General features: G+C 40.7%; 2 protein-coding genes across 3 annotated transcripts in view; both read right to left on the bottom strand.

The window, feature by feature from the left end:
* LOC110520168 (1-acyl-sn-glycerol-3-phosphate acyltransferase gamma) overlaps positions 1 to 12,703 on the bottom strand; it is a 28,897-nt gene extending 16,194 nt beyond the window's left edge. The window contains exon 1 of one of the 2 annotated variants that reach the window (XM_036974558.2): positions 12,320 to 12,703. The gene's annotated coding sequence lies outside the window, so the exon portion shown is untranslated. Of the gene's footprint in view, positions 1 to 1,707; positions 2,225 to 12,319 lie in introns of those variants that run through there. The other variant, XM_021597295.3, reaches the window with a different exon arrangement.
* A 4,297-nt stretch (positions 12,704 to 17,000) lies between these two features.
* pdxka (pyridoxal (pyridoxine, vitamin B6) kinase a) lies at positions 17,001 to 27,562 on the bottom strand. The gene is made up of 11 exons (XM_021597294.3): positions 26,101 to 27,562; positions 25,652 to 25,706; positions 20,108 to 20,212; positions 19,815 to 19,898; positions 19,664 to 19,698; positions 19,425 to 19,510; positions 18,905 to 18,950; positions 18,637 to 18,748; positions 18,365 to 18,501; positions 18,190 to 18,256; positions 17,001 to 18,099 (listed from the first exon to the last, which is right to left on the bottom strand). The coding sequence occupies exons 1-11, from the start codon at positions 26,179 to 26,181 to the stop codon at positions 17,987 to 17,989; spliced, it is 921 nt and encodes a 306-aa protein (XP_021452969.1). The 5' UTR covers positions 26,182 to 27,562; the 3' UTR covers positions 17,001 to 17,986.
* Between the last annotated feature and the right edge of the window lie 416 nt (positions 27,563 to 27,978).

Genomic DNA, 27,978 nt, shown 5'->3' with positions numbered 1-27,978 from the left:
TGCACTGGAAGGTTGCCCTATAATTCTCCCACCCATTGCTCAAGTAGTGCCTTGAGAGCATCTGAGAACACAGAGGAGAGGGCTACCAATTGGGGTTATACACCATTGGGGGAATATTCCCACGTCATAATCAGTTAAAATGGAAAGGCATTATGCATTGTAGATTATTCAGAGTAATCCCCTACATTTAGACCATTAACCTGACTATCAGAATGACAGATTGCAGTGTACCTTTGTAGTCAAAGCTTCAAACAGGAACCCAAAAAAACGCTTCCAACTGAGACCAAAAGAAAAGGCTCTGGGTTTTGAGGTAAAGTAAAGAGCACGTACACACTTTCTCTCCCACATGCACAGCCTGTTCAGGTGTGACCACGGGATCAATTTATTTTCCAGCTCACTGCAATAAATATTGGAAGAAAATGCTTTCGGTGTGCATCTGTGCACTTACAGTAGCAGAAGCGGGGGCAGAAATATTTTTTAATTTTTTATGAACAATTCGATCAACTGGGAGTCCTAAAAGAATTCTCCGCTTTAACATCCTCAAAGAAACATATGTTCAGAGTAGCCATGGTAACAGACCCAGATGTAACACACTAGGTAATGGGTATTATAGGTGCTCCTTCCGCATCCAGTTCCTCTCTTACTTTTCTAGCCATTTTAAAAAGCGACAATCCTTAGTTGAAACAATAACAAAACATGCCCCGGTTTCAGTAAAAAGCGGAGGGATGGGGCTGGAGAAATGTAACCACCCAAATTCATAGAAAGATCTCCGGGTGCAAGGACTGACCATCCATGTTTTGAGGCTATATAGTGCTTACAATTTACAGCGGTTACAAACATTGAAGTAAAACAATCATATTTTTGGTTCTGATAGTGTACGACGGTTGAACTAAGCTCATGAGGCATTTAGAAGATAAATTATTTTCAGAAGTCAAAAATGTTGTTTGCTTTGTTGCTATGGTCATCGACGGTCAGCTGTTGCCCTCATTGTGTGAAGGTAGTAGCTGCTTTGACAAGAGGGGTAAACCAGGCGAACCCCGCTCTGCCCAGCGTTTTACTCTCTCCCGCTCCATCCCTTTCAACCAGGATCACCTCCAAGACCAAGGTTGGTGAGCATTACCTCAGACTAGCCCTCAAATGATCATATAGTAGTTGCTTCTCCATGGGAAGCAAGACCTGAGGGACCCAACTCAAGTAAACAGGCAGCGTAAGCAGAGCTCCAGCCTAGCCCCAGGAGCCTGAGAAAGAAAGCAAGGCCCACCTGTGGCCTCACACATTCCTGGGAGAGGATTACAGAGTACAGACACTGGGTTAAAGCTGCTTAGGAAAGGAACAGCTGCCTCTCCTCAATCACCTGGTTGCAGGTTCACTGGGGGATATGGTTATGTATGGCCATAGCAGCCATCTATTCTACAAACACCAGGAAAGGTCAAATTAGGATTTGAGAAAACCATTAGCCCACATCCGGCCAAAAAGGGACAAGATTCTCAAAGTCCATTTGATACAACTGCCTGGGTCATAACAAACATGTAGAACATACCAACGAGGGGATTAAAGATGGGATATGAGCTGACTACTCTTGAAGCTCCCCAAGCAAAATGCCAGGCACCCATTGAAGTCACAGAACTGGTCCAGATATCTACCGGAGGCCATCTGAACGGCCCTGGTTAGTGGCTGGTCCACCCCCCTCCTTTCAGTATGACTTACCAGTAGACGTAGTAGCCCATAGCCAGGACCACCAACGCCCCACAGATCCCGGTGAAGATCATCACCGCACTCTGATTCAGCATATTGACCTTTTGTGTATCCCACCAAAATAAAATTAAAAAGTTGAATAAAACCGATCGGGAAGACAGCGGATTGTCACTCACGGCCTATTCTGCTGCACAGCCATGGTAATCCCTCAGAAGGAACTAAGGAGAATATGATGAAAGTTGTAACTCAACCAGATCGCACTGGATGAGGTGTAGGTAGGAGGGGGGAGATCCCACGGAAAACTGCCCACCCAGCGCAAGAGACGACACTGCCCTCTACAATGGGCCAAAATAACTGAATTCCAACAAAGATGACCCAGAGGAACAGTGCACCTCCAGCTACCAGTCGACTTCAATTCAGACTCACTGGATGAAGCTAATGAGAGCTAGGTAGGCAAGAATGGCCAGTGTCTCCCTTCTAGAGGACAGGCATACATGTAAGCAGTATCTTACATGCCTTACTCATCTCTAATCCTCGGTGGATCAGATTAGCACTGATTAGGGAGCTACAGGCACCCTGGATAAGTCACTTCAAATTTCCATCAAACTGGAGGGGGCTGCGTTCTCTTGGAAAGGGGTGGAGTTAGCATGGCAGAACCTGCCATGGTAACGGTTTGACTACAAGTTGTTGGTTCTGGCTTTACTCTGCCGTTGGCTACCAACCAGTGCCACTCAAGAAAGGGCTGGAGAAATGACCTCAGAGCTAGGTTAACAGCTAGCTCCTTAACTCATTTACAGCAAGTGTCTTCTTGGTTTCTTGTTGCGGTTTGTTTTGTTTTGTTCTTTGAAGACATGGTGGGCTAAATAAACACTTGTCCAGATGGCAGCTATTTCAGCCACAACATTAAAATGTAAAGGCGGCTCATTCTCCTCACAAATAGCCCGACCAAGAAGAGAGGGCAAAGCTGGCCGCCGAGGAAGCTATCATGAGCCCTTGAGTTGGACATACAGTACACCAGCAGTGCTCGACAATAATGGTGGTCCGCTTACCCAGGGCAAGTTAAAAAAAAATGTTGGACAAGCAGATTATAGATTTAAATTGTCCGAATAGACAAGTAAAACATTTTTTTTTTAAATCATGCAAAAATCACAATATCAAACAATTAGGCTACTCCGATCGGAATTGGATCAAAGGGTCTTTCAATCATGCAGTTAAGATCAAAGCAAGGTTCGCTAACTCCTATGCTGTCAAGATCTCCCCTGAACATTTTACCCTTACATATAGATAAACATCTTAGGTACCTCACCAAACTTAGCAATTTGATACCTGGTTCATTGAATGGAATTATTTTACAAAAAGTTGTTGGTTGTAATTGTAATGTTGCAGGGTGGCCAACCATCCTCCAGGACAGTCCAGGAGAGCTACTAGGTGTAATTGTAATGTTGCACGGTGGCCAACCATCCTCCAGGACAGTCCAGGAGAGCTACTAGGTGTAATTGTAATGTTGTAGGGTGGCCAACCATCCTCCAGGACAGTCCAGGAGAGCTACTAGGTGTAATTGTAATGTTGCAGGGTGGCCAACTATCCTCCAGGACAGTCCAGGAGAGCTACTAGGTGTGCAGGCTTCTGCTCCAGCCCTGCTCAAACACACCACATTGTAATAAATTCAGCTACTGGTTGGTGTTTGACAGGGTTGGGTCAAAAGCCTGCACACTCAGTAGCTCTCCAGGTGGCGAGTTGATGAACCACATGTTTTATACAGTTGCCTAACAGTGCAGTATTTTACTTTGTGGGGGGTTAAATGCCTTGCTCAAAGCCACAACGGCAGGTGATATACTGTAATTACATGGGATCAAAGACCAGCAGCCTTCCATTGTGAATACCAGTGATAATAATGAATGTTATTCTGTAAAGTGGTTCCTTGCATCATACAATTTTCAGTCTCCTTTTTGGCTCATGGTGTTAACCATTTTTATTTTTGGACAAGTGACTTGAGATTTCGGGCAAGTAAAAAGTCGAACAGAGTGGCTATACAAGTTCAGTGTAGCCATAGATTCTGAGCTGTAAGGGAGAGATGACTGATAAGACATGAGGATCCAAGAGGTACATCTTCCTGCAATCAGCAGAACGGGGATGGCAGCCGTTAGGGAACGGGGAGGGTCGTTAGGGAACAGGGATTTGTGATATGGCGCCGACAGAGATGGTCACCGCGCTTCGCGTTTTTAGGAAACTATGCAGTATTTAGTTTTTTTATGTACCATTTCTTACACTGTTTCCACAGGAAATCTTAAGTCTTACTACATACAGCCGGGAAGAACTATTGGATATAAGAGCAATGTCAACTAACCAACATTACGACCAGGAATACGACTTTCCCGAAGTGGATCCTCTGTTTGGCCCACCACCCAGGACAACGGATCGGGTCCCAGTAGGCAACCCAAAACAATGGCGCCACAAAAGGGGCAGACGGCGCAGTCTTCTGGTCAGGCTCCGTAGACGTGCACATCGCCCCCCGCTCCAGAGTATAATACTCGCCGATGTCCAGTCTCTTGACAACAAGGTAGACGAAATTCGAGCAAGGATTGCCTTCCAGAGAGACATCAGAGATTGTAACATTCTCTGTTTCAATGAAACATGGCTCACTCTTTATACATTATCAGGGTCGGTACAGCCACCCAGTTTCTTCACGCATTGCGCCGACAGAAACAAACATCTCTCTGGTAAGAAGAAGGGCGGGGCCGTATGCCTTATGATTAACGAGTCGTGGTGTGATCATAACAACATATAGGAAGTCAAGTACTTTTGTTCAACTGACCTAGAATTCCTTACAATCAAATGCCAACTGCATTATCTACCAAGATAATTCTCTTTGATTATAATCACAACCGTGTATACCCCCCCCCCTCCTGAAAGAACTTCATTGGACTCTATGTAAACTGGAAACCACATATCCTGAGGCTGCATTTATTGTAGCTGGGGATTTTAACAAGGTTAATCTGAAAACAAGGCTCCCTAAATTGTATTAGCATATCATGGCGGCCATGCACGCCTCCAACTCAATCATTAAGTTTGCAGACGACACTACAGTGGTAGGCTTGATTACCAACAACGACAAGGCGGCCTACAGGGACGAGGTGAGGGCCTTCGGAGTGTGGTGTTAGAAATAACCTCACACTCAACGTCAACAAAATAAAAGGAGATAATCGTGGACTTCAGGAAACAGCAGAGGGAGCACCCCCCCTATGCACATCGACGGGACAGTAGTGGAGAAGGTGGAAAGTTAAGTTCCTCGGCGTACACATCACGGACAAACTGAAATGGTCCAACCACACAGACAGCACGGTGAAGGTGCAACAGCGCCTCTTCAACCTCAGGAGGCTGGAGAAATTTGGCTTGTCATCAATGCACAATCGAGAGTATCCTGTCGGGCGGTGGTAATGTATTGGGCCTATAGTTTACTGCACAAATCTTATTGCTACAATACCATTTTGAATTGGTTAATGTTGCAGAGGTTTACATTTTTTAAGTCATGATAAAAAAAAATCTGAGTGGTAGAGCTCGGCTTGCATTTTGACTCAGTGATCTTGACTCAGAAAGGGTTAGTGTCCACTGTTCTAGACATTTCCCTGTTAACACTACCAATGTTTCCCTTTACTGTGGTAATTCCTATCGAATCAACCCATTATTAGCCACTCAATGTAACATAGTGAAACAAAACTAAGCAATAGGCAGAATGCATCGAAGTTGGCTTCTATTGCATTGACATGCACGACTTAGCCCGTATTCTACACAGACCTGTGTGACAAACAGTCAGAGCTGTAGCAGGCCTATTTGCAAATAGACCTTTGCCATTCACTTTGAACTGGACTATGTTTACAGCATGAGTGGTCGTGAGTAGATGTGTTTGTTTTGCGATCAAAGCGAGAGCTGCATGTGGCCACGTGTGCACAATTTGTTCATATCCTTTGCTAGTTTGTGAGTCATTATCCCAGTTAAATCATTTGTAGTCAAAAATAGGGGAGCGCTTGCTTCCTACAGGAGCACAGAACATGTACATTTCTAGACACCTCTGAAAAGCGAGTCATGTAAAAAGCTTCTTTTTTTTTTTATTAAAGGGGCAGTATTGTATTTTGAGTAAGGCTTGAATAAGCTAAGTAGCCAATAGGCAGAGGGTAGCATCATTTGTCTGATTCTCTATAATAATGGTACAGGAATAATAATGCATTTTATTTTGTAAAGTGGTTTCTTGCATCAAACAACATTTTCAGTCACCTAGTCTGAAGGACAAGTGGATAACAGGTTAATGTCACGCCCTGCATGTTTTTGTCTCATGGAATGTAGGCCTGCATTGAAAGTCACATTGGCTGCTACTGTAGGCTGAATGATAGAACGGCTATTTCTAAGTTAAAATGTTATGGTATGGATTTTCTCCGTTGTTTTTAATGGTAGGCCACTCTGGTAGGTTTACATTATGATCAAATATCCATAGTAGCCAACTTGGGCACTGTTAAAACTAACTTGAAACGGGTACAGCCTTAGTCTTCACAGTAAACACGTGCTGGAAGTTGCACAGAATTTTCAAAAAGTTCAAGTTTGCGCTCAGCATACCTGAAATTTGCTCAGTGCCCCCAAAAAACGAGGGAACATTGCTTTAGACTTTAACAAGAAGAGACTTGCCAGTCTTCCATCCCATTCTCCCCACTAAGGCAGCACTCACAATGATGAACAAGCACATGGTATACAAACACGAGAGAGAGGGATATATAAACAGGACCAGTCAAAAGTTTGGACACACCTACTAATTCAAGGTTTTTCTTTATTTTTTACTATTTTCTACATTGTATAATAATAGTGAAGACATCCAAACTATGAAGTAACACATATGGAATCATGTAGTAGGCAAAAAAGTGTTAAACAAATCAAACTAAATAATAATACATATTAAACAGTAGTGTATATAATGGTTCTACGGTGGACAGTGCACATCAGAGCAAAAACCAAACCATGAGGTCAAAGACACACCGATATGACATTTTTGTTCGATACCAATGTTGGATATTTAACTTGCCCCCCAAAAAAACTATACCGATAACCGAATTTGAGCGGCCTTTTAAGCATTCTTGTACAATTAAATAGTTAACACACACGTGGACGCAGCAGTCTAAGGCACTGCATCTCAGTGCAAGAGACGTCACTACAGTGCTTTGTCATTAAGGGGTATTGTGTGCAGATTGATTTTTTTTTTTTGAATATACATTTTAGAATAAGGCTTTAACGTAACAAAATGTGGAAAAAGTCAAGGGGTCTTAATACTTCCCGAATTCACTTTGACTACCTCTCTGGACAGGAAAATGTGCACCATATAACAGTGGTGAAACATATCTGTAAAGGCATAGACAAACTTCTGAAACAGTTCAGAACAGTTTGTGCATATATTATGACATTTAGTGATATTTTTGTTTGTTTTGGTCTTTTTTTGGTCATTCAGCTAGGGATAAATCGCTTTTATGCACATTTTTACAGTTCAGAAATACTGAGAAAAAAAAAACATCTTAGCTAAATGTACAATTGCGCGACTAAGATCTCAGCAAAAACATAAAAAATTAATTATAGACTTCTTGAGTTCTTACGTTAATTCTGACTAATTTGAGGAAGTGTGTACTGGCTACGGCATCCCAAGATGGACAAACAGTACCATTGCCGCTTTCTAGTTATTCAAGCGAGGGTATTTTAGGAAGTATGTGAGCACACTTGTTCAGTCCAGTCAAACCGAAGCATGCAAACGGCTTAAGTCAGAGCTCCCAGGGGTGTCATGCACCCCAAAAATCTGAGGGGGCACAAAGTACTTAGCTTAACCTGTTAGATCTCTAGGGGCGCTATTTCATTTTTGGATAAAAAACGTTCCCGTTTTAAGCGCGATATTTTGTCACGAAAAGATGCTCGACTATGCATATTCTTGACAGTTTTGGAAAGAAAACACTCTGCAGTTTCAGAATATGCAAAGATTTTGTCTGTAAGTGCCCCAGAACTCATTCTACAGGCGAAACCAAGATGATGCATCAACCAGGAAATGAGCAGAATTTCTGAAGCTCTGTTTTCCATTGTCTCCTTATATGGCTGTGATTGCGCAAGGAATGAGCCTACACTTTCTGTCGTTCGCCCAAGGTCTTAGCAGCATTGTGACGTATTTGTAGGCATATCATTGGAAGATTGACCATAAGAGACTACATTTTCCAAGTGTCCGCCTGGTGTCCTGCGTGGAATTCAGTGCGCAATTGCCAGCTGCTCGTACTTTTCCATTTGATATAGGGGAGAAACCATGTGTCCAAGAACGATGTATCAATGAAGAGATATGTGAAAAACACCTTGATGATTGATTCTAAACAACGTTTGCCATGTTTTCAGTCGATATTATGGAGTTAATTTGGAAAAAAGTTCGCGTTTTGAGGACTGAATTTTCCGATTTTTTTTGGTAGCCAAATGTGATGTATAAAACAGAGCTATTTCTAATACACAAAGAATATTTTTGGAAAAACTGAGCATCTGCTATCTAACTGAGAGGATCCTCATTGGAAACATCAGAAGTTCTTCAAAGGTAAATGATTTTATTTGAAGGCTTTTATGTTTTTGTTGAAATGTTGCGTGCTGGATGCTAACGCTAATGCTAACGCTAAATGCTAACGCTAAATGCTAACGCTAGCTAGCTACTTTTACACAAATGATTGTTTTCCTATGGTTGAGAAGCATATTTTGAAAATCTGAGATGACAGTGTTGTTTACAAAAGGCTAAGCTTGAGAGATGGCATATTTATTTCATTTCATTTGCGATTTTCATGAATAGTTAACGTTGTGTTATGCTAATGAGCTTGCTGATAGATTTACACAATCCTGGATACAGGGGTTTTTTCATAGCTAAACGTGACGCAGAAAACGGAGCGATTTGTCCTAAACAAATAATCTTTCAGGAAAAACTGAACATTTGCTATCTGAGAGTCTCCTCATTGAAAACATCTGAAGTTCTTCAAAGGTAAATGATTTTATTTGAATGCTTTTCTGTTTTTTTGTGTAAATGTTGCCAGCTGAATGCTAATGCTAAATGCTACGTTAGCCATCAATACTGTTACACAAATGCTTGTTTTGCAATGGTTGAGAAGCATATTTTGAAAATCTGAGATGACAGTGTTGTTAACAAAAGGCTAAGCTTGAGAGCTAGCATATTTATTTCATTTCATTTGCGATTTTCATGAATAGTTAACGTTGCGTTATGGTAATGAGCTTGAGTCTGTATTCACGATCCCGGATCCGGGATGGGGAGATCAGAAAGGTTAAGCATACCTCTTGAGCTGTCTGTCGTCTTGACTGGTGGTTCTGTTTAAAATAAACTAAATATGCTTCTCTGCTAAAATATGATATGAGTCTTATTTAGTTATTGCTTGCTTTTGTTTTTTTTAAAGTCCACCAACCTTGCCAGCAGGCTTTCCAGCAAAGATAGTTGGCGAAGCTAGCTACTCTAACTTGATTGACAGCCTTGTGAGAACAGAAATGACAAGATTATGTTATAATACTCTTATTGCATCAAATGGTTGTTTTATGCAACAGAATAGTTTTTTTTTTACACTCATCTGTGTGTTGACTGAATGAGGGCCCCGTGGGGGATTTAACACTGACAGTAGATTTACGATGGATTGATGATAAGACAACATTCCATTCCAGGATTAGTGTCTGTGTGTCTGTCTGTCGGTAACAGGGAGAACCAATCTCCAGCTTCTTTAAAGAAAGAATTTAGTACTATAGGTTGCGTTAGTATTTTGTATAAGCAAGCAGTAAATGAACTAGCCTGATATTTGGCACCATGTAGGACTGGGCGATATGGCCAAAATCTCATATCCCGATAACGATACATATCACGATATAGCAAATTTTCAGTAAATTCAATGAATAAATAGTTTATATAAAATTACCACATGTAAAGGCCTATTTCTTCTTACGTTATACTCAACAAATAAAAAGATACTTACTCATAATTTACTATTTATTTAGAATCTGTGCAAATGTTCAATTAAGCATGTAACAAAATATGAATGTATAAAATCTAAAAAGGGTAAATAGACAACACAAAATAAATAGGTCTAAAGGAAAAATTATATATTTGGGGGCTTGCCTGTTTTCCATGTTATTTGGGCATTAATACGTGTCACATATCAATTTGCATTATGTACCTTGGGTCGAGTGTAAGCACCATCTCACGACCATGTAAACTGGGGCCATGTCTTTGCAGATGTAAGTTGTAACGGGAGTTGTTATCTCCTTCCATCTTCGTGATTCTTTGCCATATGGTGTGCCGCTGGCAAAAGCCTCTTGCAAGGTCTGAGTCAGGGGTTTGTTTTGAGCACTCGACTGTACTTTTTTGGGTCTCACCCGTAGACTCTCTCCGTACTGTTTCACATGATTATTGCGTAGGTGGTAAGAGGTTAGTGGTGTTTGGACCTGTTGTCAGGACCGGCCTGTGCCATATTTTGCAGTGGACGGTTTTCTGGTCCGTGTCAGACTTTTCATACCCAAACCACGTCCATGCGACCGAAGTTGCCCCTCTTTTAGGTACGAGTTCCGTGTCTCCGTCCTCTGTAACACGTTCACTCTCTTCCATGTTTGTTTGTGTTGCAAATTTCCTTCCACAACACAAAGTGTCCTCTAATTGATGAAAAATATTGCCGTAGAGTGTGATTTGCAACAACAAAATAAACAGAGCATAATATGAAATGATAGACGTTTTTCTATCGTCACACGATATATATCGTCATATCGCCAAGCCATGTAAATTCGAATGTACATTTTGCTCTCATGCAACAGACCTTTGTATAAATTCTATCATCTGTGATTTGTCATGAACATCCATGATGGACTTTGCTATAAAATGCTGTGGCTTAGTCCTGCTGGTTGGGCTCTCAACGAATCCCCTACGGGTGGGTCCATTACTGCAGTAATTAAATAATAAAGTTTACTTGTTTTGAAGAAATGTAAAAAGTCTCCTTTTGATTAGAATAATTCCACGACGGCCTGAAATGGCTTATTGGTAGCTAGTTATGAGTTTGGGAAACTATTTTGGCTAGGTAAAGCAAACTTCATAAAATTGCTATGCGGCTAGTAATATTAGAGAGAAACTAAAAAAATACATGTATTTTTGTTAAACAGGATAATTCTGAGGGAACACATGCCCCTTGGTTCATGTTAAGTCTTTGCCCTAACACTACACAGCAGGCTAAATTCCCAATCTGGCCCTCATACCATCACGGCCACCTAATCATCCCCTGCTTCCACATCCCTTCTCTCCGCTGTAACTATTTCCCAGGACAATGCCGTAAATGAGAATGCATTCTCAGTCAGCTTACCTGGTAAAATAATGGTTTAAAAAATTAAATATCAAAGCTTGATGATTAATTGATTATGGTATGTAGTGCTAGGGCAAAAAACAAAACATACACCCCTTGAGGTCCCCAGGACCGAGTTAGGGAAACCCTGCCCTAAATTGAACAAAAAGACAAAGTGAGCATGTGCAAAAGGTAACATCACGAAGATCAAACATGCACATCATCCAGGTAGCTAGCGACATCTCAAAGAGATGCTTTAAATGATTAATTTTAGTACTGGTGCAATTTAATAAACTGTACAGTACAGAATCGCCAAGGCACGCAGAGTCGGTCATCCCATCAGGTTACTTTAGTGCAATGTACACATGCCAAGTCAGCTATACTTGCCTCGATCTGACCGATAGCTTGATTGCATGAATGCTGCATAATACATTCTGCAGTCAAACTTTTTTCATTATGTAATCCTAAATGTTGTGTTGCACACAAATCCACTAAAGTTCGACATTTACCATCTGCTTATATTTATATAAGGTCTACACATACGGTTTAATCACATTTTCAATTAAATGTATTTATAAAGCCCTTTTAACATCAGCCGATGTGGATAAATCCAACTTATGCATCACACAGAACTATGTCCCAAATGCTGCAAGGCAAACGCAGCGTTCCATTGGAAATGTATGGACTTCTGGTGTACCAAAACGTAACTACGCTCTGTCTGATCGAGACATGACAGAGAAACACATGCGGTGTCAACGTCCAAAAGTGAGCGATACCCACACTTTCCAATGTAACGTTACAATTCCTGAAAATAGAAATCACAAAACCAAGCAAAATGTGCATCAGGAATTGCATATTATTATTTTTTACACAAGACAGCTACAGTATGTTTGTGATATGAATTTTGCTAGCAACTACCTAACAAGATTGAAGCTAACTACATAGCTTTCCCAATAAATACGTTGATTGCTCATTAAACTTACTGTTAGCAAAATACTGTTGGCTAGCCAATTACACAAACACAATAGATGGGACCAATCCAGCTAGCTATTCGTCTGGAAAACGAATTCATGATTGTAATTACGTAAATTAGCATGTAAGGCATAACACTTAGCAATCAAGCTTTCTGTTACCTACCTAGCTAACTGGTAGTTAGCACCCAACATCAGAAGATTCGTGCTTACTAGCACTAGCCAGAAAGCTAACGTTACCCCATGCTGTCACTCGCCGTGATAATGCTAACGTGTTAACGTTACCTGATTTCTGCGTGTGATGGGTCTCCGGATTTGTTCCAGTTTTGAAGATGCAAGCTTCTTAGCTAGTTCAAAACTAGTGCAGTCACTTTGGATTCTTCTGGATTCCAAGCTAAATTATTATCAGTAGCTAGCTAGCTAGCCAGCTAATTCAGTCATCAGAGTGGTTGCTATGCTATTGTTTGTCGCTGAAAGGACCAATTGAGGTATGAAAGAGCAGAGCTGAGACGATATCAAACTTCCGGTCCGGCCCCTCACCCATATTCGGAATGAAACAGTTCATGTCATTTGGCGGTTCCCATGAATAGATTTTTTGATTGAGTTTTATTAGGATTCCCGTTACCCGACGCCAATGTCGACAGCTAGTCTTACTGGGGTCCGACACACAACGAAAAATACAATACAGACTAAATAATTTACTATTTACGTACTTTATGAAAAACATTAACATGTAGTCGGTGCTTAATTTGTGCCGGATACCGCACCTCTCAGTTTTGGACTGTTTCGTTCCGGAACCCATTTTCGTGGATCCGGTACCTCTCGTGGCATGAACAATACTTTTCACTGTTTGCAACGTAAACAATAAATGAATATAATAAAAACAATCAGAGTTAGGCCAATTCAAGTTGACTCATCTGTACTTCTCCTGGCTGCCCCATAAAAATATAATGGGAAAATATGACAGATAATTGATTCGTGTTGGGCCGGCCCGGGATTATAATTTGCGCAACATTGTAGACTATATAGACCAACGCGTGGACATTGATGTGGTGAGAGAAAGAAGCGCGCCTGTATTTTGCACATAACTAGAATGTTATTCACGCTCTGTGATTTATCTCCCTCTACTCTGATAGACATGAGCCTGCAACTCTCATCTCTCCATCATTTATTTCCTCATAGAATCATAGACGCGGTTCTGGAGCTACGAGGGGGTACGAAGTAGTTGAGGTAGTAACTTCATAAAAGTATTCACACCACTTGACTTTTTCCACATTTTGCAGTGTTACAAAGTCAGATGAATATTGATTACATTGTAATTTGTCAATGATCTGCACAAAATACTCAAGGTGAAAGGAACATTTTAACATTTGTAAACAAAATAAAACAATAAAACATCACATATTTTTTAATTAACCCTTATTTTACCAGGTAAATTGACTGAGAACACGTTCTCAATTACAGCAAAGACCTGGGGAACAGTTACAGGGGAGAGGATGGGGATGAATGAGCCAATTGTAAAATGGGGATGATTAGGTAACCATGATGGTATGAGGGCCAGATTGGGAATTTAGCCAGGACACTGGGGTAACACCCCTAATCGTATGATAACATCCCATCCAAAAGACAGCACCCTACACAGGGCAATGTCCCCAATCACTGCCCTGGGGCATTGGGATATTTTTTTAGACCATAGGAAAAGGGGCCTCCTACTGGCCCTCCAACACCACTTCCAGTAGCATCTGGTCTCCCATCCAGTACCAACACTGCTTAGCTTCAGAAGCAAGCCAGCAGTGGGTTGCAGGGTGGTATGCTGCTGGCCTATGTTTTGTTTGAATAAGTATTCAACCCCATGAGTTAATACATGTTACAATCACCACAGCAATTACAGCTGTGTCTTTCTAAGTAAGTCTAAGAGCTTTGAACACCTGGATTGTACAATATTTGCCCATTATTCTTTTATACATTCTTCAAGCTCTGTCAAGTTCGTTGGTTGATCATTGCTAGACAGACACATTTTAAGTCTTGCCATAGATTTTCAAGACAATTTAAGTAAAAACTGTAACTAAGCCACTCAGGAACATTGAATGTTGTCCTAGTAAGCAACTCCAGTGTATACTTGGCCTTTTGTTTTAGGTAATTCTCCTGCTGAATGGTGAATTTGTCTCCCAGTGTCTGTTGGAAAGTAGACTGAACCAAGTTTTCCTCTAGGATTTTGACTGTGAGCTCTATTCCGTTTATGTTTATCCACCCCAAAAAACTCCCTAGCACTTGTTGATGACAAGCATACCCATAACATGATCCATGCTTGAAAATATGAAGTGGTACTCACTGATGTGTTGGATTTGCCCTAAACATAATGCTTTGTATTCCAGACAAAAAGTTCATTTTTTGCCACAGTTTTTACAGTATTACTTTAGTGCCTTATTGCAAAAAAAAATGCATGTTTTGGAATGTTTTTATTCTGTACAGACTTCCTTCTTTTCACTCTGTCTTTTATGTTGGTATTGTGGAGTAACTACAATGTTGTTGATCCATCCACAGTTATCTCCTTTTACAGCCATTAAACTCTGTAACTGTTTTAAAGTCACCATTGGCCTCATGGTGAAAACCCTGAGCGGTTCCGTTCCTCTCCGGCAAGTAAGTTAGGAAGGTGCCTGTTTCTTTGTAGTGACTTGGTATACTGATACACCATCCAAAGTGTAGTTAATAACTGCACCATGATCAAAGGGATATTCAATGTCTGCTTCTGTTTTTTACCGATCTACCAATAGGCGCCCTTCTTTGCGAAACATTGGAAAACGTCCCTGGTCTTTGTGGTTGAATGTGTGCCTGAAATTCACTGCTCGACTGAGCGACCTTACAGATAATTAATTGTATGTGTGGGGTACAGAGATGGGGTATTCATTTCAAAGGCATGATAAACACTTTTTTTCACCATGTGACTTGTTAAGCACATTTTTACTCCTGAACTTATTTAGGCTCGCCATAACAAAAGGGTTGAATAGTTATTGGCTCAGAACATTTCAGCTTTTAATTTTGAATTAATTTATTTAAAAAAAATTGAAACATTGATATTAGGGGTATTGTGTGTACATCAGTGACTCAAAATCTCAATTTAATCCATTTTTAATTCAGGCTGTAACAAAACATGGAAAAAGTCAAGGGGTGTGAATACTTTCTGAAGGCATCTAGGTACGGGTAAAAGCTGACTAGTCAATCAGGATAGATGGGTAGCAGCAGCATATGTGGAGAGTGTGAAAGTTTGTGCACAGTATGTGGCGTCAATATGAATGTGTGCGTGTTTTGTGTCTGTGAGTGTACAGTATGTAGTGTGTATGTGTGTGCTGGATTGTAAGTACAGTGCATTCGGAAAGTATTCAGAACCCTTGACTTTTTCCACATTTTGTTTTACGTTACAGGGTCTGAATACTTATGTAAATAAGGTATTTCTGTTTTTATTTTTAATACATTTGCAAAAGTGTCTAAAAACCTGTTTTTGCTTTGTCATTATGGGATATTGTGTGTAGATTGATGAGGATTTTATTTTTTTTTTATTTTTTTTATTTAGTCCATTTTAGAATAAGGCTGTAATGTAACCATTGTATACACCATATCTACACTTGTTTTTGTAACCTTTGTTCTATTACATACACCATAATGTATACTTTTAAATTATACTGTGAGCTCAACATAAAAATACATTATTTTAAAAAGCATATAAAAACATTTTCCTTCAAGTATAATTTTTTTGAAAGTTTTAATGTTACTGTCCCCACTACAACAAAATAATACTAAATACGTGTAATTTTGTCCTTTCAATGTTTAATTGAAATACTGTAGAATTGCATGAATTCCTGTGGAGGATATGGCCGATTGGTGGCTTCAAAGCCTCCCATTGTTCAGTACATAACATCAGCAATCCAGGGTTTATATACATTGAATGAGACACTAGCTCAGATACAGACAAATTATGGCCTTTTTTTCACTCTGGGAATGTGGCATTGTCTTGCTTAACTGTTAGTCACAGTCATCATCATCATCATCATTCTCATCATCACACAGAGGTGAAAGAGACAATACATTGAAGTAGTACAGTACAGCGAACTACACCCACATAAGGCTTTTTTAAAACACTGCAGTGCAAGTCAACCCACTATACATCATGACTGCCAATATTCACACCATGCCAAATAAAGTGCTTTTCTAAATACCCATTCCAACAATCAATAAGATTCATGCTATCCCCTTATGGTTATTGATAGTCCTCTGTACAGTCATGTACAGCATGGGATGGGTCAGGGATAACTGTCTTTGACGCCCTCTGCTGGTTACTGTAACCAACCACTGCCTCCTAGACCTCCAGTTGAGCTCCGGTGTTGTTGCTGGGCGGACAGGCCTGGCACAGTTACGGTCAGACATCCCAAACAAAAAGCACGACTCATCAACTTGGTTGGTGTTTCCTTGGCACAGCGTGAGCTTCTTTACTCAGCCTGCCTGTTCATTTGGGTTAATGAAAACTATCCATACTGGGATTAGTGCAGCGATCAGAGGCTGTGTTACCTGCCCCTAATCTCACCAGAATACAACAGGCCCCTAGGCCCCCAGCCAGCCAGTAATTTAATTATCTGTAATATTCCACCAATCTATTTATATAACCTCTAACATTCACCTTCTGAGGCATATTATATCCATTATTTCAAGCACTAACACAAAAATACAGAAAATAGAAATTCACTGCTGGCAGAAATCATTTATTTCCAGGCACCAGGCTCCAATACCTGTGGGATCAATTAATACTCCAATGAGAATGTCACTTAAAGCTACAGTGTGCCCCTAGGACTCAAAGCGTAGAACAGAAAAAAAACTACTGATCTCATTGTAATCCCACCCAAGGGACCAATAGTAACAGGTGCAGAAGGCCCTCACTTTAGAGACACTTGAAGAAACTACAGAGACCCATGGATTAATTAAAATACTAATATTTTATTATTCCTCATCATTTATTATATTCACTCCATCTCAGAGCTACAGCTTCAAGTTTGGCACTTATCTTTCTAACATTGTGTAAAGATGTATTTAATTACCTTTGCAGGCACAGATACAAAACATATTCCTCTAACAGACTCTGCTAAGGCCAATTTGTACTTTTTCATATCGGCATAGGCCTGTGTTCTAGTAAGGATATGAAAATAGTGAGACAATCAAGACCATGAAAAATATTTAATGATTACAATTAATGATAAACATGTTTATCAAGACGATCTGTGCAAATATTGGTACCTCCGTTTGAAATGTGTTAGACATTTAGGAATTATATAACAAGTATTAGTATTAGGACAGACAAAGCACATTAATAGTACAAGTAAAATGAACATCTATTAATCATTTACATAATAAAAAAATATGAAAACATCTAGAATTGTCAAACTATCAAATTATATACTTTTTGCCTAAAATGAAACATTGACAATTGAAAATCCAACAATCAAATGTGCACAGATTAGTATTGCATAACATGATCATGGTAGCACAACTCATGTTGATGCATCAATGTATCTGATAAAAGCCTATGATCTATCCCTAACCCATAACTGAGGCTCAGAGAATTCCCTGGTCAGCTCACGTTGTCAGGGGAAACTCAGGGCCCATTCCATGCCAATGCCAAATTGAGGGCCAATCAGGCATCCATACCTCCACTTCTCTATTCTGATGTACGGTAATACCCACACCCTGTTTTTGGTCCTCTAATAACATCTACCATGTTTCCAATGGGTGACAATGCTCAGGTCATAGTAAAGACACATGGCAGTGATTAAGGATAAGAGTGTGTGCGGTGCGCAGGGCAAATACCCAGACTGAAAACAAAGTGCTCTCTACGAGATCCTATAAGGCAAAGTCAAATGACATTTCATGGTGTAAAAATCCCATGTCTATTTATGAGGCATTGGGTTATAAGACGATGGCCTCCACTACAATGGCCGGGTACTCAATGTCCTTTTTGCTCTGGACCATCCTCAGCTCCAACTGAGCAGGGCTGGGTCTCTTACCAGGGCCGGCCATCTCTGATGGAGAGAAGAGATATTAGAAAGACAAATATAAATTAGACATGCATACAGACAGGCAGGCAGGCAGAGACTTCTATATCATCTTACTGTTGGCATAGGTAATGGTCCTCTTGATAACATGGTGCAGGACAGAGACAGTCTTCTCACAGGCAGCCTAAGAGAGATGACAAAGTAGGTAAGAAAAGAGACTAGTTCATCCAAACCACATTTATTACATTAGTAAATGATCATGGAACTTGGTTGTTATCTCTGCATTACTGACCTTCAGGTCTTTGGGGTGGTGGTGGGTCCAGGCCAGCAGCATGGCAGCGAACAGGTCTCCTGTTCCCACAAACACTGCATCTACCTTGGGCATTTCCATCCGAATCTTCTGGGTGGACGTAGTCCCATCTGCTCTCACTGAAGGACACAGTGCGAGTATGAGTCTTTGTTACCTTTTAACATGTCAAGTTAAACATTCACATATAATATCCAAAACCTACAGGGACACATTTCTTTACCAGTCAGAGCCCTTCCTTCCGACCCTTGCCTTACCCATCTTCTGGCTTCCAAGGGCCACTAGGAACTGGTCCCCGTGAGGAGAGATCAGGTCTGTGCTAGTGAGGACTACCATGTCAGGGCCCATCTGGTGGAGCAGGTCCATCACCTGAGAGAGCAAGGACCCCTCATCAACATCATCATCATCAGTCAAGATTAAAACCATCCTCATCTTCACCACCATCATCATCCTAACCATTACAACCATCATCATCTTAATGTGTATTAGCTCTACAAGATTTAAGTGATGGACAATGGAACCCACCTCAAGAGCGTCTTTTTCTGTGCTGATCTTCCTCCCCGTCAGCAGCCTACGAGACACATTCTCATAGGTTATGCACACACAGTACACGCACAGAGGTTCAAGACATAAGTGCATAAATACACACATCAAAATGCTCTGTGTAAAAATGGCCCCTTCTTTTGGCCAATGTTATTTTACATTTGTCCAGAGGGTGAACTCGTATGCAGGGCAAATCAAGTCAAGCCATGCGTAATGACAAACGCATAAACCAGGGCACAGTGTTCACTTAATGGGCTGGGGAAAGGTTTGGTCTGCTGCTCTACAAATAAAACATCAGGGATCAAAGGTTTTTTTGACCAATAAGGGTTATTTTGCAAAGGGCTAAGAACAGCTACCATGATTTCTTTCTCGGGTAGTAATATTGCAGTAGGCATTCATTCCGTCGTTACTGTGATAACTACATTATGGCATGTTGTGTAGCACATTGACATAGCAACTTAATATATGCAACCCAATGTGTCCTAGTAGCAAGTGTACTCACTCTGCCTCAAACTGGTTGGGTGTGAGGATATCAGCCACTGCTACGACTTTGTCTCTGTAAACAGGCAGTATATTCTCAGGCACATACTGGAAAAGAAGAGGTTCATGAGGGCACATATTACACATCTTGTGAACATGTTTGAAGAATAACAGAACTATATAATAATAAAAGTAAAATGACTATAATAAGCAAGGATAAGAAATACTATAATAAAATGACTATAAGCATGGTATACTTACCATAGATCCTTGGTCTCCCATCACTGGATCACACACTGATAACACAAAGCAAACATGTAAGAGCACACCAACATCCAAGCTCTACATTCATCCCGAGCCTTACTGTGTGTAGCTATATGGGATACACGTCTGTGTAGCAATGGTTACTCACCGTACACCAGTTTTGGGTTCAACCTCTTCAGCTCCTGAACAATGTCCACCACCGTCTCTAGGAAAGATGTGTCCCTGGTGTACCCTTGGGGAAGAGAAGATCTATGGGTAATGCAAAGGTCACACACCTCATGTGTAAACATGAAAGAAAACTAACTGATTAGAATCTTTACAGAACATAGGTTAAAGGTCAACACAGTTGTAATACTCCTACATACATATAATTGTTTTTTTTTAAAAAACTGCTCAACTGGCAGAATCCATATTGACAATGGAAACTGAAATCTGTCTCACCTGTGAGGACGTAGTCATAATGGTTGACGTTATTGAGTTTGATACCCTCATAGAGAACGTTCAGCTCATCTGCCGTCAGCACTTGCCCTTTCCAATGAGCGTAACCTTGGAAACAAGAGGTCAATGGTCAGAGGTAACGGAAAACCTTAAGACTTCACTCAGACTGACAAGTCTGCAAGTGCCTGCTAATACCCGGAATGAAGAGTTCAGGGTATTAGCAGGCTATTGTTTATGGGAGGATAGTGTGGACAGGTAAATTGGCCAGACTGGGTTCTTTGAAGGTATTCCAGGGAGGAAGACTTAGTTGCTAAGGTGATTATAGAAACACTGATCTGCCAGTCATCAATCATTATAGTCCATGGCTACGGATACAAAGTTTTCACCCACACCCCCCTCCAGGAACTGCTTTCTTAAAGCTAAGGATCCAGAACATGTTCTGTGCATGTGTTATTTTACACACACATTAGTTTTGTGCACAACATGCAGTTTGTAGGCAACACCATTGACCAGACAAAGGCGATCAAGGAAGGGGTAGCAGCAACGGAACACTCAGCACCGCAGCTACATATGCAGCCGGAGTGGGCACTCAGTAATGTAATAAAAATAAACATCTAAAAAACCTGCACATGCACAGAAACTTAAATATTTTTTTAGAGCTTGAGTGATGTTTTTTTAGGTCCGATTCCGATTTTTGTGGGGACAAAATTGACCTATACCACTATACAGTATATATTGCCAGCAGCATACCACCCTGAAGTCTTTGGCCTGAATGCCAAGAGTCACGTCTGGAGGAAACCTGGCACTATCCCTACAGTGAAGCATGGTGGTGGCAGCATCATGCTGTGGGGATGTTTTTCAGTGGCAGGGACTGGGAGACTAGTCAGGGTTGAGGGATAGATGAATGGAGCAAAGTACAGAGGGATCCTTGATAAAAACCTGCTCCAGAGCACTCACAACCTCAGAATGGGGCCAAGGTTCACCTTCCAACAGGACAACAACCCTAAGCACACAGCCAAGACAAGACAGGAGTGGTTTCGGGAAAAGTCTATGAATGTCCTTGAGTGGCCCAGCCAGAGCCTGGACTTGAACCCAATTGTGTGTAAATGGATAAATTGTTTTTTTTCCTCATCAATTTCCTCATCAATTTTAGAATAAGGCTGTAACATAAAATGTGAAAAAAGTCAAGGGGTCTGAATTCTTTACGAATCATTTTCGAATCTGCCGATATACTGTTTTACAGCGGGGAAATTAAAAAGTGTAATTTTTCCAAATTGAATTCTCATAAATTGCCATCCAAAAGAGCAATTGTCCAATAACTATGCTTCAAATGTTAATTTCATACATTGTGACAATAATGACATCATGAGAATGGCCCCAAGTGGTCAGATAAGCACAAGAGTCCCTTTTTTCATCCTATTTATTGAAAATCGGTTATTGTTGGAATTATTGGCCGACAGTGGTAAAAAGGCCAATATCGGTGAACCAATATATCGGTCGGGCTCTACTAATTTTCTACTACTCTACTATAGCCTGGGAAATTGTGGTACAGAACTCTATCTGTAGCCATTTGATTCATTATATAGTCTAGTTGTGTTCTTCTTATGACCAGCAGAAGGAAAAGTTAAGTAGAAGTTGTCGAGCAGTTAATCAGGGTTTGGATTTGGGAGATTGTTGGGAGAGACGAATGGAGGCTGAGACAACCAAACATTCTGACAGAGGAAGACTGATTACAATCTCCATTGTTAGAATTCAGTTACCTGCATCAATCATTCCTCTAGCATCTGTCTCTCTGACATTGGGTTGAGGACACAGCAGCTCATTTAAATTGTTTAACATTTAAAAAAAAAAACATTCACAACCGAGCAAGAAACAGGCCTAGCAATGATTATAATCTCTAAACATATTCCAATAAACCACCTGCAGGGGAAGAAAGAGTATCGTCTTGGGTCTAAGAGCTCAAACATATAAGGAATGTGTTTATTCACTTCTAACCCTGAACGTGAGTTGAACACATTCAAAGGAAATTATAGTAGGTCATGAGCATGGGCTAGTACTCAATAAACAGTTGGTCAGTAATGTGATAAGGTGTGGACACAGTGGTCTGAACTCCAAGGTAACGCTGCACATGCATTTGAAGCATCACATAATTAATTTCCATCAACAAATTATTTATTTGCACAAAAACTCTATTCACGGGCATAGACCTTATTGAGGCCAGAGTGAAGTTATCTGACTACAAAATGTCTGTCTGCTTTTTTCCCCACAGTATCTCTCCCCTATCTACAGTCACTCCTTCTTTGTCCTCCCCACCAGCACTCTGTGTTAGTCTTCCCTGTAGGTAGTGAACATTCAGGTTTCACTTTAGCGAGATAACCTGATTACTCTTAACACTAACAGACAGGAGAGCAAATCACTGAACTTTTTGTAAACTGCACTGTACTTTCCTGTAAGTCTGATAACAAATATGGTGAACACAAGCTTATACAGTTGAAGTCGGAAGTTTACACATACATTTAGGTTGGAGTCATTTTCAACCACTCCACAAATGTATTGTTAACAAACTATAGTTTTGGCAAGTTGGTTAGGACATCTACTTTGTGCACGACAAGTAATTTTGCCAACAGTTGTTTACAGACGGATTATTTCACTGTACCACAATTCCAGTGGGTCAGAAGTGTACATACACTAAGTTAACTGTGCCTTAAAACAGCTTGGAAAATTCCAGAAAATTATGTCATGGCTTTAGAAGCTTCTGATAGAATAATTGACATTGTTTGAGTCAATTGGAGGTGTACCTGTGGATGTATTTCAAGGTTTACCTTCAAACTCAGTGCCTCTTTGCTTGACATAAATGGGAAAATCAAAAGAAATCAGCCAAGACCTCAGAAAACAATTTGTAGTCCTCCACAAGTCTGGTGCATCCTTGGAAGCAATTTCCAAATGTCTGAAGGTACCAAGTTCATTTGTACAAACAATAGTACGCAAGTATAAACACCATGGGACCATGCAGCCGTCATACCGCTCAGAAAGGAGACGCATTCTGTCTTCTCGAGATGAACGTACTTTGGTGTGAAAAGTGTAAATCAATCCCAGAACAACAGCAAAGGACCTTGTGAAGATGCTGGAGGAAACCGGTACAAAAGTCTCCATATCCACAGTAAAACGAGTCCAATATCGACATAACCTGAAAGGCCGCTCAGCAAGGAAGAAGCCACAGCTCCAAAACCACCATAAAAAAGCCAGACTATGGTTTGCAACTGCACATGGGACAAAGAACCTACTATTTGGAGAAATGTCCTCTGGTCTGATGAAACAAAAATAGAACTGTTTGGCCATAATGACCATTGTTATGTTTGGAGGAAAAAGGGGGGAGGATTGCAAGCCGAAGAACACCATCCCAACCACGGGGGTGGTAGCATCATGTTGTGGGTGTGCTTTGCTGCAGGAGGGACTGGTGCACTTCACAAAATAGATGGCATCATGAGTATGGCAACTTATGTGGATATATTGAAGCAACACCTTAAGACATCAGTCAGGAAGTTAAAGCTTGGTCGCAAATGGGTCTTCCAAATGGACAATGACCCCAAGCATACTTCCAAAGTTGTGGCAAAATGGCTTAAGGACAACAAAGTCAAGGTATTGGAGTGGCCATCACAAATCCCTGACCTCAATCCCATAGAAGATTTGTGGGCAGAACTGAAAAAGCGTGTGCAACAAAGAGGCCTACAAACCTGACTAAGTTACACCGACTCAGTTACACCAGCTCTGTCAGGAGGAATGGGCCAAAATTCACCCAATGTCACGACTTCCGCCGAAGTCGGTCCCTCTCCTTGTTCGGGCGGCGTTTGGCGGTCGAAGTCACAGACCTTCTAGCCATTGCTGATCCACTTTTCATTGGTTTTGTCTTGTCTTCCATCACACCTGGTTCCAATTCCATCAATTACATGTGTATTTATCCCTCTGTTCCCCCCCATGTCCTTGTCGGTAATTGTTTCTTGTAGTGCTTATGCACGGTATGCTGGTATGTACCGGGTTTTGTTTGACCCATTTATTGTATTGTTCTGTTTACGGTGGTTTATGGATATCAAAACAACACCTTTGTAAATCAGTTTTCGCTCTCCTGCGCCTGACTTCTCTGCCGCCAGTACGCACCTCACTACACCCAACTTATTGTGGGAAGCTTGTGGAAGGCTACCTGAAGCGTTTGACGAAAGTTAAAGAATTTAAAGGCAATGCTACCAAATACTAATTTAGTGTAAATAAACTTCTGACCCACTGGGAACGTGATGAAGGAAATAAAAGCTGAACTCTCTCAACTATTATTCTGACATTTCACATTCTTAAAATAAAGTAGTGATCCTAACTGACCTAAAACAGGATTTCTTACTAGGATTATGTGTCAGGAATTTTGAAAAAACGATTTTAACTGTATGTTAAATCATGAAGAGACATTCCAGGATCAAGAATGAATGAGGGGAATACATTTCCAACCAGGCAACACAGGCTTCCCACTGAGTTTAGAGGAGGCCCCCTTGGCCCAGACCCAAGATCAGAGAGAAGGGGGACTCTGGGGGTGATGGGGAAAAGTAAAGGAAAAACAGAGCTCCACTGTAGTAAAGGAAGATATCTAAATTGGGCACCATAGTCCGTTCCTATAGGTTGTTTAATTAAACAGATTGGGCTGAGATCTGTAGGCGTAACATTTTGTCCACTTCATCCACTGCCATCCCCCATATTGAAAGGTGAAGCATGAGCTAACATAGCTACTGCAGCCTACTAGAAGTTAAAAAACAACCATCCCAGTGTTCAATCTCTGAATGAATGGTATGCACTCTACGAACCCATTACTTAACAGTTCAGTATCTCCTTTTTTCCATACAGTTGCATTTAACTGATGGACTATCAATCATTTCCTGTAGGCCTATTTCCAACACCTTACAGAGAACTTGGATTTCATGTAATGTATGAGATCATTGTATCATCATTTACTCCAAACGTTCAGTATTTTACAACCGAACTTTAGAAAAAGTGTTTTGTGAGACACAGTGGGTTTGTGAGTTGCACAAGTTTGAGCCAAAAACTAATTTTGGATAAGCACAAAGGCTTGATTATTCTTCTCTGAGTGAAAGTGGGACACTGTTGAGCTTTACAACAGAAGGGTATTCACCCTACAATTGGGGGAGGAGAGGTAAAAAAAAAAAAAAAAAGAGGTCCCCAAAAAGTAGAGGATGAGACTAGTGTTATAGACCACTATAGCTAGGCTACACACTGTGCTTACTAAACACATTTACTAAAATCTTGAATGTGGGCCAAGACGATATTGGCTACTGAGACGGAACTAAAAGGATCCAAAGACATTCTTCCATTCCACATGGGTATATCCTATGGGGTTAATGATCTGTGGGGTGGGATAGGATTTGATTCTTGATTTAATTTTCTTCTGGTGTGCTTTATGTAAGTAGCCTATTGTTGCCTCTGGTTACCAATTGTTTTTGTAAAATTGTATATTAGCGCATGGAATTACTGCACTGTAGGCCTACATACCTGTGTGATTGGAGAATTGCACAGAGTTGATGGAGTCCACTTCAAACCCCAGCACCTGACAGGAGACAAACAGCTCATAACAATGCTTCCCTTTTGTAGTCTTATGCCATTTTGTTAATGAACACACAATCATTTGAGTACAACATCATAAAAGTCATTGTATTGATTATGCCTGAATGAACAGGTTGCGTACACAGTATCCTGTTATTCTGCATTACTATTTTGAGCTTTTCCTACCTCTTCTATTCGAATACACTAACTGAATGCTAAAACACATTACTGTATGCACATGTGACTGTTATTCTGCTAATCTGACCAGTTCTGCGAATCTCTCCTGTACTCTCTCCCCTTTCTCAGAATCTTCAGTAGCCAGGCTAGTCGAGCAGAGCTGTCAAACGTGCACACATTGCAAACCCCCTGCAAGCAACGTAAACATATTAATTTCTTACCTGCAATGGGAATGTTGCCGATTTATTCCCGACGTATCCCCTGACCACATGACTCTGAACAGACAACACACGGCACTCCATTTCAATAGTTAAATTTTAAAGATACGAGGACTGTGGAATAAGATTTCATTCGTGTCCGAGCCAACTAACTACGCTTGAGCAATTTTTTTTTTTTTTTTTTTTTTTGTTGATCCGGTACACGAACGTTTAGCTACACGAGAAAACTCAATGCAAATGAGAAAACTCCAGCAATATTCATTCCACTGGGCTGTGTACACTACAAAACACTAACACGATACCACATTGACAGACTTCCAGAAGACTGACTGGCTGCAATATCTCAGGCAAATATATGGACACCTAAGTCAACGGCGCCTCAAGTGGATAATGATTTACAAGTTTATAATACAATACATTAATCAATCAGACTATCCCAATGTAAACTGACATTCAAATTGATTCATGCATGGGTTGCATAGGGTCGGAGTTAGACAAACACAGTTTGTTTAGACACATTCAACTTTAAAGGCGGTGATACGGAAGTGAGATCCTTTGAACTTGCTTGTGAAATTCACTGAGGTTCAATATGGGTGACATGTGATACAGCTGCCCGTGAAGCAACTGCTGCCCAGTGGCAACAGCCAGAAACACCTCGATACAACACCATTTCACTGGCCCATCTAAATAAACACGTTATTTTACAAGGTTTAAACTAGCAACATGCTGCTGTTGTTGCCAGGTAGCCAGCAGCATAAAACAGGATGACTGACTGAACCAAATATATTAATCTCCACTTGATTCTCAGCAGCACGACATAGTTCATCATTTTGGGCACCAGGAATGTTCTTTTAGCCTCCTCCATGGGTAACTGCATACTCAGTCTGGTTTCATAGACTAGACGTAACATAGTAAATGTACATTTGTAACATATCATATGTTTCGCAATTATTATTTTTTACATATTTTACCAATTGCAGTTGTAACATATTATACGAATTGCATTTAAAAATATATATCATACAAATTGTAACTGGTAACATATCAAATGAAATAGATGATGGCCTTCCACATATTAATACTTGGAGCTAAGACAGAATAGGCAGAAACTGCTTCTCCAATAGAAATCCTCGATCTCAATTGTAGGCGATGTCATGGAGACGTTGGCTAGCTAAACTCGTGCACGTTATCGGGTCTAACGGTCATCTTGTACCAAACTGCGCATGTGCATGCTGTCAAGTCAATGGCACTCCTTTGATATAAAGTTGATTTTGAGAAAATGTTCAACGTGTCACTTTAACAAGGTTGGAGTAATAACATGTTCAACTACTTAAGATATTAGCTCGAATCTAGGTTGTGCCGTTAGATTTCAAGAAAATAAAAACTAAGGAAGAATTGTTCACTTCTCAAACCCCAAACTCCGGCCTGGTCTGTTTGGTGTGTTTCGCAAGCGTTCCCGGAAGTCTCGCGATGTTGCGCCTCTGGGTTTAGAAGCTCTGTACTCGAAGTGGGCCTGAAAGTGGGTGTGGCGAAAGAAGTGGGTGAATCAATAGCGATAGGTGTGACATCAGCACTCCGTTATTGGTTAGACGGTTACAGTATATGGGGTAGGGTGTCTTAACTGTTCTACATTCTTTCAATATGGGTGACTCTCTTAAAATAGCCTGTTTTGTTTTTGTGCAGGCATCCCCCTTACTTAAACGAGCCCTCACCTGAGAAGTAGAAATGAAATGGAGAGAAACTGGGAATTGAATAACTGCAGTTGACATAGTTAAGTAAATAGAAGAATACTCTTATTGCAATGTGGGTGGCTCTTGTGTAGTCTATGGCACAAGGTGTTGCCAGGGCACAGCACCCTCTTCAAGAAGCAGGAGGTGAAGT

This window comes from Oncorhynchus mykiss, chromosome 3 (assembly GCF_057628025.1).
Source record: "Oncorhynchus mykiss isolate SJ-2025 chromosome 3, ASM5762802v1, whole genome shotgun sequence".
NCBI lineage: Eukaryota > Metazoa > Chordata > Actinopteri > Salmoniformes > Salmonidae > Oncorhynchus > Oncorhynchus mykiss.
This window is presented reverse-complemented; position numbering and strand designations above follow the sequence as displayed.

What these genes read in the sequence shown, in the direction of transcription:
- pdxka (XM_021597294.3), bottom strand. Translation starts at nt 26,181, where the DNA reads ATGGAGTGCCGTGTGTTGTCTGTTCAGAGTCATGTGGTCAGGGGATAC. An exon ending in TTATGACTACGTCCTCACAG is followed by an intron (nt 19,899 to 20,107) that starts GTGAGACAGATT and finishes CTCTTCCCCAAG; the next exon opens with GGTACACCAGGGACACATCT. An exon ending in CCCAACCAGTTTGAGGCAGA is followed by an intron (nt 18,951 to 19,424) that starts GTGAGTACACTT and finishes TGTGTCTCGTAG; the next exon opens with GCTGCTGACGGGGAGGAAGA.